Source organism: Rutilus rutilus (assembly GCF_951802725.1).
Source record: "Rutilus rutilus genome assembly, chromosome: 14".
Lineage (NCBI taxonomy): Eukaryota > Metazoa > Chordata > Actinopteri > Cypriniformes > Leuciscidae > Rutilus > Rutilus rutilus.
Genome location: NC_140219.1, coordinates 15,404,086 through 15,418,747, shown reverse-complemented (window position 1 = coordinate 15,418,747; position 14,662 = coordinate 15,404,086). Strand labels below are relative to the sequence as shown.

The following is a 14,662-nucleotide window of genomic DNA, read 5'->3' as shown; positions in this document are numbered from 1 at the left end:
AAAATTGGAATAAAGTAAATAAAACGGCATGCAATTGGCCGGTGACTTTACTAAGAACTGCAGTTAATATATGGTTAAAACTGAATATTAAAAAAAGTGAATCAGTCCCTCATTGATGTAAGTGGTGTGAACCATGTTTTAGACCATAATTCAAACAGAATTATCTATCAGAAGTTTACCTTGCATTTATATATATAAACACAGTTATTATATATCTGATGGATCATGTGACAGTGAAGACCATCATTTTATGGTCATTTAAAAAAAAAATGTCATCAACCCAAACTTAATGGTACTGTACCTATTTTCCCTCGTCGTCTGTTTTTATTTCTCTCACTTATTTTAACACTTTATTTTGTGTCGGTCTACGTTTTTAAAAAAAGTACTAATTGTTGTAACATCTTTGATGACTAGAGTATAAACCTTGCACACTGAGATAACTCTGTGGTCATCCATCTATAGAGTCAAACCTCATTGAAAATCATTGGGTTGAGAGGGGTGGAAGGGATCCCGTTGCAAGAACAACAATGGTACATCACGTCAGGAGGTAACCTCTGACGCAGGTGCTCATGGGAAGGAGCTAAACGGGTGCAGTGGCAGGCTGTGAGCCTCATTAGGCCCAGATGCTACCCGACACACTCACGGGCCTGTCTGCATACACACACTTCGACAGATGTCGAGGTTGCAGAGGTGAGGACCAGGATTAGGGAAGGGCTCTTGTCTCAGTGATTAGATCTGAGAAAACAGCTTGAGCAAGGCCACTAAAAGCCCTGTTGGGTGCACCTGAAGCCATAAACCAATGACTGTGTGTATATATGTGCATGTGCACTCGTAAAAAAAAACAAAACAAAAAAACATATTGTATCCAATAGTAGAATTATGGTCATGTTCACTGTATAATTTCTTTTATACAGCCTATGTTATGTCCTTCGTCTTTTATCCTTGCATTCCATTCCTGTCCACCTTCAAAAAAAAAAAAAAAAAAAAAAAAAAAAGTAAAAGCAGGGCTCAATGAGATTTTATTAGCTTCTCAGATTTTTTTATTATTATTTTAGAGTAATATATATTTATATAATATTATATTATGTGAAATGTATATAATACGTGTGCCATCCTTATTGTTGAGCCCTGCGTACATTTAAGTTTAAATCATCCTAAATAAATCTCAAACTTTGCATTACATAACTTCCGCACCTTACACCTGCGCATCAAAAACGATGGGTCAGCAGCAGGCAGTCCTGAATACAAAGCCAACGCGTCACCTTTAATGCAGTGATAAAAAGTCTGTGTCTGCATTAGTGACATGCAGGATCCGTAAGGCGCGCACTGGTCTCTGGACAGATTGCAGCAGCTGGTGTTTGTGTCAGCAGGGTACAGTGAAGCAGTGGCTGAAACTGTTACTGTGCAGTGCCTCATTGCCTACTGATGAGATGAAATGTCAGTTGCATTTCTCCTGCTGATCTGCACCCGGTAGGCAAGCTGTGCCTACTGCGAAAGGAGTCTGTGTCCTAACATTGTGAGAGACCTCTGGATCAGTCATTGGCTGTAAAAAGCAGTGTGGCCAGCAGGAACTGTTGTGGAAAAATAGCGTAGTCACTGTTGCTCTATTTTGTGTAACGAGTCTATCTCAACATTGTATCTTAGCGATGAGTAACAGGGATTGTATGGAAACTTTTTGGGGACTTAAGACTTTTTCATTTTGTGTTTCCTGGCAATAATAATGCTAGGTTTCTATATATTGTAATTGTCAACAGCACAGAGAGAAAAAAACAACCGGGAGCATGGCCATCTGGGCAGTGCTGTCATAAAAGTGTGGACTATAGGGGGGCAGGTTTGTTCAAATCAGTCTCTGAATGAACTTTGCAAAGACAACTTACCCTCAAAAAAAGTTCTGTACATTCTCTGTGTGACATAAATGGCATTAATATACAGTTACAATGTAAAACTGTTCATTACAGCAAAATAAATGTAATAATTGATAACAGTAAAGGAGCTCTAATCCCAAATTTTGAATGGATAGAGCAGGTTTTTGGTCTTGCCCCCTTGCTCTTCTCACCACCTAATGTTGTTTACACATATTCGTCCAAATATATGTTTTAATTGCACTATTAATATATATTTATTTATTTTCAATAGAAATATTTTGCATGGAATGTATTGCGTTCCAGTACGTGAGTAGTAAGTCGTATCTATCCTCTTGTAGGTGCAGTAACGGGCGTTGACCAAGAGAAGGGGGCCGGCCAAAAAAGACTGCCTTAAACATTCTTCTTTTTCCAAAAGGTTTTTCTTTTTGCTCTGTGACAGAGCTTGCCTCTTGTCACAGATTGCCATTTCACATATCTCTTCATCTCTTAAATATATATATAACTACCTTTTTCACACATAAACAATGAGAAAACCAAATGGACAAAGTCGGAAAGGAAAAGCTGACTGAAAATGGGCATCTGTCCGCTGATGTTTGTCACCCCAACCATGACGTTTTTTTTCCTCCGTAGCTTTTTGGGAGCGGATATCTTTCGTCTAAGGACACTGCAAGAAATTTGGACTAATGGATTTGTGATATCTCCATTTTTGCCTCTCCTCCGCTGTGCATTTCTTCCCTTTGCTATGAACTCTTTTATATGGACTTACCCCCTTCCTCTCTTCTCCTGTCCTCTTTGAACCGCACTGGAGTCTTACTATCATTGCAATCACCCAAGGTTTGGTAGGTATGTCTTTCCTCTGTCCTTCTTCCTCCTTTTCAATATACTCTCCTCACTCTCCTCACTCTCTGTCCTCTTTTCTCTACAACAGCCAGACCATTCATATTAATTGAAAAACCACCTAAGAGGACTCAATAGCTTCTCTAATGCACTCTGACCTCTTATCAAATATGGCAATGCTATTTTCCTCCCATAACTCAGTCTTTCTCATCTTGCTACAGTACATAAAAAACGGGGAATGGTTTATGAGAAAGAGGAAAGACTGCTTTGCAGCCGAATCGAATGAAGACTTCACATTTCAGTTTATATTTTCCCCTTTTCTCATTCTCGTCTCCCCTCTAAAAGACCCTAAGTGAAAAGAAGCAAGAGCAAAGATTATGCTTAGGTGAGAACATTATCTCTGTGTTGGCTAACCAAACGGAGCTCAGTGCCATAGAGTATCAGCCAGTCACATTTGTTAATTAGATTGTTTGACTGTAACATAAACTTCATTCCAGTCTCTCTCTCTCTCTCTCTCTCTCTCTCTCTCTCTCTCTCTCTCTCTCTCTCGTATGAAGGCAATGACCACTTTGCCTCACACCAATGACTGTGCCACAATGTAACACAGACGCCAAATACACGTTTGCCTTTGAACTGAGAACACATACTGATGTGAATATTGTAGTCATTGACGTTCCTCCGTCTCTACATTGGGAATGTGTAAATATGTAACTAGCTTTGAATGATATTTATCAAATATATATGAATATATGGTACACCTGACAGTACGTCCGTAATGTGAAAAGTTATTTTATGATCACATACAGTATGGAATTTGACTTCTCTGTATGTCTAAGACAGTGATTACAAAAGCAGTAGATAGGAAGGTTAGATTAATGTCATGAGTCATTTACTTACATTAAGCCAGTGATAGAGATTCTGTCGGCACTGCAGACAGTCTAGCAGAAAGTGCTGTTCTTGTGAATGTACTTTGTATTCAGCCATTTTTAGTACAATAAATGGACTTATCAACATCCACTTGCTGTGTCTGTGGTTTTACTAATAGATGAGTAGTTTAAATGCATGAGACCAGCTGTTTTTGGATTGACATAAAACAATAAATAAATAAAAAACAGAACAAACAAAACATAATGTGATGACATTAGATGCTGATACCATGGTATTTTAACATATACTATGGTACTAAATGATCACGATAGTCATGTATCATGGTAGTGGCATAATACTCCTAGGTACTTCATACATTTCCTAGTATACAGTGATTATACAGTGCTATGCATAAGTTTAGACACCCATGCTAAAGTTGACTAAAAAGAGGAATAAAAAATCATCTTTTGGAAATTGAACTTAATGCCTTAATTTAAAAAATTAGGAAAAATCCAACCTTTAAGGACACCAATTTTCTTTGTGAATGAATAATGTATCGTAAATAAATAAATGCTCTTCCTTAAAATACAGGGTGCATAAGTTTGGACACCCCTATGTTAAATTCCCATAGAGGCAGGCAGATTTTTATTTTTAAGTATTTTTTTAAATTTATTTTTTAGGATACTATGCATCCTGATAAAGTTCCCTTGGCCTTTGGAATTAAAATAGCCCCACATCATCACATAGCCTTCACCATACCTAGAGATTGGCATGGGGTACTTTCCATAAGATCATCTCTCAATGCAAATCAAACTAGCTATTAGGCTAACTGAAATAAAACCATGCCAATCTCTAGGTATGGTGAAGGCTATGTGATGATATGGGGCTATTTTAATTCCAAAGGCCAAGGGAACTTTATCAGGATGCATAGTATCCTAATTTTTTTTTTTTTTAAATACTTAAAAATAAAAATCTGCCTGCCTCTATGGGAATTTAACATAGGGGTGTCCAAACTTATGCACCCTGTATTTTAAGGAAGAACATTTATTTATTTACGATACATTATTCATTCACAAAGAAAATTGGTGTCCTTAAAGGTTGGATTTTTCCTAATTTTTTAAATTAAGGCATTAAGTTCAGTTTCCAAAAGATGATTTTTTATTCCTCTTTTTAGTCAACTTTAGTATGGGTGTCTAAACTTATGCATAGCACTGTAGATAAATAACTAGTATTAATACCAAACAAATTTTGTAGGTACAGAATGAAATCAGAAAGTAAAAAAAAAGTTTCACTTTAGGTCTGTGTAATCTTTTTTCTAAAAGAAATGTATTTGGTTTGATATTTTATATAATGCATTAATACATTTGGGTAAGGATGCATTAAATTGATAAAAAAAAACAAAAAAAAAAACTCTACACATAGTAACCAGTAATCTTGATGGTGTTTTTTTATAAGTCTTTTATAAGTCACAAGAAACTGAGAATGTCGAATATGACAACTGCAAAAGAAGACAAGAGCTGATGAAAGACAAAAATGCATAATGCAAAAACACATTTGAATTGTTATTTAGGTGAACTGTAAATGTGTTTTTGAAATAGACAGTGCTTATGTTTTTTTTCTTTCTTTTTTTTCTTCACAGTCTCTGTTGAATCATAAAGCAGCGATCAACAACATTTTTTTTTTCCTTTCTCAGAGCGAAAAGAACAACACTCCGGCATTTGCATATCAGTACCCAAAAGGTGGTCAAGGAGAGACACGACAGAATGTGGCATTTTTGTTCAGCAGGAAGAAATCAATAGAGCTATTGTTACTGCTATCCCTATTTCTGAGTGGTATTTAAGGTCCAAAACAATATTGAATGGATCATTAAAGGAGTGCAGGGTGAGGGTACAGGTGTGTGTGTTTGTGCGTGTGTTTTGCTTGAGAGGGTGTAGTAGCAGTAATCACAAAACACATCCCAGGAAACTGCGACTCTATTTTCACGTTCTAATTCAGGCAGAGCTTGATGACAAGATGAAAGACATGCTTTTTTGTATTTCCACTCACACCTTGCACAAACACATCGTGCATGTGTGTACGAGTGGGCTGTGAGAGATAGCGGTGATGTCAGCTAGCAACTGAAGGTATTTAAAATCCAACTGAATTTAATTAAACCATAACTTGCAGGCCTAATTAATGATATATATCATTGTCCACCAGAGCTACAGCTCCTCTAGAGAAGATCTGAGCTTCTCACTTTTTTTCTTTTTAAAGGAATACGATTGGTCCAACGCATTCTCAGAAAAAAAAAAATATGGGGCTAGTATTTATTTTTTATTTTTTTGTGCAAATATCTAAATGTGACACATTGTTTTTGCAACATTCCATGGTTTTGAATTTAAAGTTTGTACATTTGAATTCTAGATGTGATTTGACAAGTTTTTTTTATTTTTTTTATTTTTTTATGATGTACTGTATATTAAAGTTTAGAATTTTTAAATTTGAGTTTTAGATGTTAACTGTATTTGTTAGATTTTGTAGATATTTTTGGTGAGGTGAAATTAACTAAATATTCCGATAAAATTTGCAGCTTCAGCAGCAAAATACAAAGCAATTTAATTTAGCAATTTTGTTAAATGTCATGTCTAGAATTCATATACAATTCTATTTCTAAAATATACATAGAAAATAAGTTTGCAACAAGTTTTACAAATACGCAATATTTTGCCATTTTTCTAGCCCCATAAAAATCCTTGTTTCCTGATCCTTTCCAGTGGTAATCAGGTTTAAGTTTACTTAAATCATAATTGTGAGTACAAATGATATCAAAGCAATATAGTTTTGTTTCCTTCAATCACCCTGCACTGTATAAGCAAATAAACAACGTTGACTCTTGCCTCTAAAATGCTGTTTGACATGCTAGGTGCTGCCCTGTGGCAAAAGGCCTCCCGACTTACACACACAATCATTTTGTCTGAATAAGTAGGCTTGAGTGAACATTAAGTCTTTGCGGCATGTGTGTATATGTGCGTCTGCATTTGTATGTTTGTCTTAAGGGCACTACCTACGTGAACCGGCTGTGAATGCTCTCAGACAGATGGTGTGAGGCAGTGTTTGGCTAAACAGGGCATTTACCTGTTACCACACTATCAATCAGTACTGGCAAACTCACATGCTCAGCGCGTTTCCAACACCTCTAGCACAGATGTGTTCTAGTTTCAAATATACGGACACGGCCACGCTATTCTCAGATCTGTATATCCCCCAGGGTCCTCACATGACTATATCCCAGTGCCCTGCTCAGGCTGGCTAAGGACATGCCTGACTGTAAAGAGAATCCCATTAGCGAGGTCTTTAGTGTTTTGTGGGTCGGTTTTGGCCCGTCCACTCGAACTGGCACAATGCTGGGCTAGTGCTGGGCAAACAGAGGGTGCTTATTACAGTGCTGCGCTTCTGTGCCAGCCTAGCCAAGCCTGACAGCGCCAGCTCACAGCATAATCCACTCTCTCCACCTCCTTCCTCACTGTTTTCCAAATTACCTTCCATCTCTCACACTCCACAGACTATCCCTTTCTTTTGCATATGCAGATTTGACTTATTCCACCATCTTCAAACAGGGAAAAGATTGGCATATCGTTTGCTAATCCATTCCATTTTGACTGTGCATTATTCAAATGTTCAGATTTAGATTGACTCACTTCACATATTCTGTCATCTTTTTATGGAAATTAGTTCCTGCCTCAAAATAAAAGTAACAATAATAATAATAATAATAATAATGAGATTAAAGTAGGTATGAAATGAAAATCACCTTTTCTATTTTCTAAATGCATCTTATTATGAACAATACATCCATGGAAATGTTTCCTTTTATATATTTATTTATTTAGACCCGATCTTTGGGAAAATGACTTCTCTGGTGACGTATGCCATACTCCTCCAATGATTTTGTCTGTTTAAATCCCGCCCTTTTTGTACAATCCACTGCAAGCTCGCATTCAGATCTGTCTTCAACCACTTCTAATAGATAAAACTAAGTTCACTCCCTTAATGATTTGTTTCACTCAGATGTACGTCACAATATGGAAGAAATTGTCTGCCACTACTTCCGTTACAATGTTAGGAAGGTTTAAATCGCAAATGCTGTTGGGATGTAATATAAAGTATGAATTACGAGAAAATATCACATTGTGAGATATAAGTCAAAATTATGAGAAACAAAGTCACAACTCTGAGATATCAAGTCACAATGTGCGATATAAAGTTGCAATTATTCTTAAAAAAGTCTCAACCGTGAGATATAAAGACAACAATGTGTGGTAAAAAAGTCTCAATTACCAGAGAACAAAAGTCACAATTGGGAGATATAGACTAAAAGCACAATATCCAGTAGGCCTATACATTTCCAATTACTAGAAGAAAAAAAAAAGTCACATTGTGATATAGAAAGGTACAATTGTGAGATATAGTCACAGTGTTTGTTGTATGGTGTTTTTGTATGAGTTACCAATAGGAAGAGAAAGTTGGCACACCATGCACAGCTCCAAAAATAGAAAAATATATTTATTTCATGTTCTCACCACAGGTCACGTTTAGTTTTTTGTAAGAGTTGCCACTGTTTTCTTCACTTGTCAGAGTTCATCTCAATTTGTTTTCTTTCACTTCTGTCCTGTCTCCCGCTGCTCGCCATATGCCCTTAATTGTTTTCAGTCTCTGCAAACCTTACAGCGCTATGCGTGACAGACAGACAGGTTGAGAAGGGAGTGAGGGACAGGCAGGGATAAGCAGATATCTGATAGAGAGGAAATGTGCTCCTGTGGCGAAGACGCTCGTTAGCGTTAGCATTGGCTAATCCTCTCTTATTAATGGGCTCCATTGCAGTGCTGTTGTGTGCGCAGAGGATTAGCTGTTGTTTGTCTCTCCTCCTGTGTTATGTTGTTCTAGCCTCATGTGGGTCAGAGGGGAGACTATTACTGAGCTGCCCTGTTATAGTGGCTCACACAGACTCTTTGGTAGTGGTGCTTAGCACAGGTGTACAGCTGAATTGAAAATGAAGTCTTGGACACAAACACACACTCACTCACTCACAACCAGTTTATTTCTTACACCCCTAGTGCTTTTGGATGAGGGTATAGGATTTCGTGTGTGGGCGTGTTTTCTTTGGATAGGGTTTCTGTTAAGCCACAGGGCGAATGTGTTTCTGCCCCAGTTAGGCCGCTCTGCCCTGGCATGGCTTGAACTGGCATGAGTGTGCCACTGATACCCGTGGGCACTTGTTATTCTAGAGCACAGAGGACGTGGGCAGACACTTGTAACGAAAAGCCCCACAAACATCAGCCACCGAACACCTCTACGTTCTGAACTCAGGTCAGCGTTGGTGTGCCAAAGTCTTGCTCATTCCTAAATGTCAGAGAACAAATTCGCTTTGAGCTGAAAATAGTACTGCTTTCAGCCGAAGAGTGTTGAAACAAATGCCTTTATTCTTTTTTGTCCTGTCAATTTACAATATGTAAAGCAGTGAGATCACAAACTAAAATCTGTACCTTAAAGAACTGCAAGAAATGCAATGTTTTAAATCAAAAGAAACTGTGCTCTTTAAAGCTAGTTGAGCACTAATTTGGCACTTTTCACTCTCTAGAGAAATAACCTGTTTTTTTCCCCTCTACAGCTGAGATAGAATTGAGTATTTTATCATAAAATATCAAACTTTTCATTTTTAAATAGCCAGTAGCCTTTATTTAATGGTAAACCGCAAATTAATAATTTGCTGCTTGCTATCACTAGTTGGACTCATTCAGAAGAACATTTTATTGTCCAAAATATGTATATACCACTGAGCAGAATATCTATCTATCTTAACATTTTGGCTGTTTTCCAGCAAATTAAAAAAAAAGTGGGTTAACATTAGCATATTGATAGCTTCGAAGCTAACAGTCATGATCTAAAATACTTTAGTATTTAGCTCCCGAAAAAGCTAGACTTGTTATTTCAGATATGCACTTATATTAAGTTATCAGCCATTTCAGAGGCTAAAATGAATATCCCAGGCTTCACAGGTGTGATTGTTACCCTTTGAAGTCAGGGTGTGTAGCGTGTGCTTGTGTGTGAGAGAGTGCTAGCAGTGCTATTAGGGGACACTTTGCTCCTCTGTGCTGGATCTCTCTGTGGGCGAGTTCCCGCAGAGTGTGTGTGTGTGTGTGTGTGTGTGTAAAGATGTGTACCTCGGAGAGATCTCACAGTGTGTGGCCAGTAGAAGTATTGTCCTGGTTAATTAGCAGCACAGCGGTCATATCCACACACTGGCCTTCAGAGCTCTCTGACACCCGAAACACACACACACAATTGTGAGTATATTGTGTCTGTATGTTTTACACACTTACACCACACTTACACTGACAGTATTGTTAGTGGCTCTTCTCTGTCCTTTTTTGCCTCCTAAAACTACTCTTTCTATCAACTTTAAATATCACCATCAGCTTTGTTCTTTTAACCAGTTCATCTTCTTCAGCTATCAGCACCTTTGGCTCTGTGGACTTTCTTAAAACACACTTTTTTAACTCCCATTTTTCAAACTAACAATGTTCAACATATGCACCCATGCACCATAGGAGAATTCTCATTTCCATCGCGTTTTAAATCACATTTTTTATTTGATAACATTCTGTAAAAAATGACAATGAGTGAAATTACAAGTTAAACATTGTAAAAATGGCCAACATGTTTGTTTTGCTAAAACTAATTTCATGACTAGAATGTTATGTGTCCTAAATACACACAATTAAATATTACATATTAAATACACAATTCTTTTCCCCCACACATCACATTCCTGTGATGGAAAGGTGTTCAGCATCATTATTCCAGTCTTCAGTGTCACATGATCCTTCAGAAATCATTTGAATATGCTAATGTGGTGCTCAAGAAACATTTCTTATTATCAATAGTTATGTAATTTCACCCTCATCAGACTGTTTTTACTCTTAAACTACCAGTGTTGCTCAAACTGTCAAGGCTTTTAATGTTATGTCGCCTTAAAGATCATATGAAATGCATATTTATGCTCGTTCTGCCCTTTATCAGTAGAGTGAGCGACTGTATTTGACTTTAGGGGTTCCCTCAAGAGGAAAATGGCATTAATTTCCATTTAAAATCAAAGCTCTTTCCTTAAGGTTTCTAGAGCGGGGATAGCAGTCAGACACAAAGCTTTTATTTATGGTTGTTTCTTGTTTTGCAACTTGCAGAGGAAGTGTGGTACAAGTTGTACTGGGTCGGATGCAATGTTGCAAATAGAGTGTATGAGACTTGTGCACATTTGCTTGTTAGAGCCTCTGTGGCTTTTTGGATCAATCTAATTTATTTTCTCCCTAAAATCACTTTGTAATCAGCAAATCCAGAAATTTTTTTTCAACCATTCCTATTTCATTCCTACCCTACTACGTTACTTTATAAGACCCCAAAGCCAAGGGAATCATAACAATGACCTGTCCTCAATGTTCTGCTAGGGAGAGTCAGAAAGCATCATACATCGTGCTGAGCTGAAAATGGATGATAGGATGTTCCCCGTCTTTCAACCTCAAACATTAGCACCGTACTTCCTGTCAGGGAGATACATAGTGGAAGTGAAGTGGAGGGGAAAAAAAACCCTGAAAAGTAATAATGGCATTGTGCACTCAACTTTCTTGCCTCACTCTTTTCTGTTGTTATTCAGCTTCTAATCTGCAATGCAAGGGAATTAAAGCTGGGAGCTTTGCCCACTATCAGTAGCAGAGGTAAAAATGGATTGTGTTTAATAATGAATCAAACAAGTTCGGCAGCACACACAGCATACACACTTCCTATATTTCACCTTAAATGTTGAAAGCCCTTGATTCTGTGCACACTTTTTTTGGTGGAGAAGAAAGGAGAAGACAAAACAGAAGAGATATAGAGAATAAAAGGGTTCTTTGGGCTGCTCTGCGTTGTTTTCCTTTGAAGAGTCACTGGTTTCCAAATCCTGTGAATTCAGGTGGGCGTCCAAACTTTAGAATCTTTTGCTAATTGATAGATAGACTATTCTGCCATTAGACTATATTTTAAATTAGTGATTTGTCTCCCAACCAGTTGAAAAAAAAAAAAAAAAGTGTTGCAAATCTGTTTCCACTAGGTCACAAACAGGAGGGAATATTTGTTAAATGCTAGTATTAAAATTGATCTAGCCATATTATCACGCATCATTAGGATACAAAAATGGGTGCATAAACTTATGAGGCAATACAGAATGCTTTTCAATCAAATTTGATGGTATGTTGGTGCAAATTATTTTTTGTTTTATTTTTTACTTAGTGACATGGCTAATGCTAATATATTACTTTGCCTATTTTTTGTTCCATGTGTTAAGCTGGTAAATTACATGTATACTTTTGTTTATTATTTAATAAAAATGATTACCCTTATTTTACCCTTGTTTTATTTGAGTAATTGTTCATATTTTTGCCCCATTCAGTTCCTAATTATATTTTATACATAGCCTATAATATACATTTTAAATTCCTATGGTGCTTTGTACAATAAACCTTTTTTGTTAGTGCGTTGGGTCACACTTGATTCCCGATGTAGAATCTGGGTCTTGAAGCAATAACCAGTTGAGAACCACTGATTTAGACCAACGTGGGGTTTGACCCAGAACAATAACATACTGACACAAATCTATTTCCTCTCTCACAAAACCTTCCAGTAGCTCCATCCCTTCCCCAGAGGCCTGAGAAAGAGAGAATAAGGAAGATAAGTTGAATTGTGAGCAATGCTGCACATTGATTCATAACTAATGTACCCCTATGAGAAGGATACATGAGATAGAGCACATTATTTATTGAAAAACAATAAATCAGGCATTTAAGATAATCACTGGTACATTTTAGTTAAATTTTCACTCCTTTGAGGTTTTACTCTAATCTTACTCACTAAAAAAGACGTCTTATGATTTCTTTTGGAATTATTTTTTTTCTCGTTTATCTTATCTCGTTTCAGCCTCTAACAAGATAGAAAAAGAGACACAGGCAGTCTAACTTGAGAGATACTTGCCCAAGGCATTATTCGATTTAACTTGTATTAACTCTGTTTAATACAGCACGCCATTTTACTATGTGAACAGTATGTGAAATGATGGCAGATCTGACTTATCTCCTGAAGTTTGTGTCTTCAGGAGCTAATCATCACGCAGATCAAATACAGAACTCAGTTCTGTTTTCATGTTCAGTGTGGAGAGAGAAAATGCTAAATGAAAGCAATGCTGCTTTTTTGTCTTTCCATTTTCTCAGATAATGATGGTAAATTTGGAATTTGGAGCATGAAATGATGCTACAGCGGCAGAGAGAGTGAGGGGGAAAGAGAGAGAGAATAAGAACAACAGCAAGAAAAGGATAACAACAGAGACATCACACAACTGTGCAGCAAACAAAACAATCATATTGCAGTTCTGAAAGCTGAACGTGTCCTATTGAGGGGAAGAATCTTTCAAAAAGGTCAAAACTTATCTGCATGACTGCACTCTTATAGGCGGGATGGGAAGCCGACTGCCTTAATATGTTCCTCTAAACAACAACAACAGCATAAAGCAACGAATAAGTTAATGAGAGAATAGCTTGTTATACGCTGCTTCTCTCAGTGCTCGATGTGGATTTAGTGAGAACATTATTTTAGTTATTGCTTTTATTCTTGTGCTGTTTGTAAGGCCAAGAGCCTCCTCTAACAAAACAATGCTTTTCTAACACATTATCTCTTTTAATAACTGTTATATTATATTTTCTAATCATCAAATCAAGTAGATTACATAGCCTACCATTCAACATCACTGGTATTTTTGTATCGCTCTACTTGTTTGTGTTTGTTCCAGACATACTTTATGTATCTGTGTTAGTAGTGGGATTTTTCAGTGACTCGTTCTACAGGTTACATAGTTAAACCAGTAGGTGGCGACAAGTGTATTTACGAGTTATTAATTCATTCATTCAAACTATTTATCAAAACCACTGATTAATTAAGAAATGAAACATGTGACTGTGAATAATTCATTTAACCAACATACTGTATATAAAACCTTTAAAATAATTTGGATGTACTACATCCGTCATGTTGTCATTGTCATGTGACTTACCAGCATCAGATACGTAGCTTAACTGCCATTCACAAATCCTCTCCTGTGGCCTCATGGGGTAGTAAAGTGTCAATTGAATGCATAAGTCATCAGAGTACTTTACGACTACTGTTTTATGACTACTGTGAATTCCGGACATACTGCTCTCATTTCACATTCTGTTTTTTTGCCTACTAGGAAGTATGCAATTTAGGGTGCAGTCAATGACTTTATGAGTGATTCATTGAATCATTCATTAAACCGATTTGTGCAAAAATGTTGAATTATTCAAGAATGAAACATCACAGCTGCCTGAAAAAAAAAAAAAAATAGTTTACCACTAAACCACACCATTATGATTTTTTTAAAGAGTCTGAATGGATTTTAAGTAGCCCTTCTTGCCTTTCAGAACATGCCGCTTATAATGCGCACAATATTGTCTGGAGTTATGTTCAAATACACTTATTATTAATCATTCCTTCATCACATAATGAACTATGTGATACATGCCATGTAGAGAATGAACAAGCAAGTCAGCAGTTTTGCACACAATATGCATGAATGTGTAAAATGTAGCTCTGTTGCTGAGATTCTCTCATCCACATTGCGAGTTCAACACTGCAGCGAGATGTCATTGTATTCATAAGCAGAGGAAAAACTTTCAGTTGTATGTCTTTTTTCCATACTGACAACCTGTCAGTGACAGCTACTCTCAGTTGTTGCATGAGAAAGTCTCTTGGCATTGTGCTGACGCTTACATTATTACCATAGCAACCAATGTAGATATACATGTCCATTAAGCTAAGCAAACAGATCCAGTTTTGCCGCTTACAAAATAGACAGTGCAGAAAGTTAGTCCCAAAGACTAGTTTGTTGTAAACCAAAATGGGATCTCCTTGAAACAGTGTAAGAAACTATCTGAGGCTTTGCCATTTTATCATATTTATTTTTTTTAATTTTTTTTTATAGTAGCATCTACTGTATTTCAGCCGAACCTACGGTT

The 14,662-nt window shown here is 36.9% G+C and overlaps 1 protein-coding gene across 2 annotated transcripts in view; it reads left to right on the top strand.

The window, feature by feature from the left end:
- pcdh1b (protocadherin 1b) overlaps window positions 1-14,662 on the top strand; it is a 177,814-nt gene that overhangs the window by 141,041 nt on the left and 22,111 nt on the right. Inside the window, exon 5 of one of the 2 annotated variants that reach the window (XM_084430738.1) lies at window positions 2,204-3,807. The exons of the other annotated variant lie outside the window; for it this stretch is intronic. Coding sequence (XP_084286864.1) covers window positions 2,204-2,259 — 56 coding nt within the window. The 3' untranslated portion in view covers window positions 2,260-3,807. Of the gene's footprint in view, window positions 1-2,203; window positions 3,808-14,662 lie in introns of those variants that run through there. 2 annotated transcript variants of the gene reach the window in all.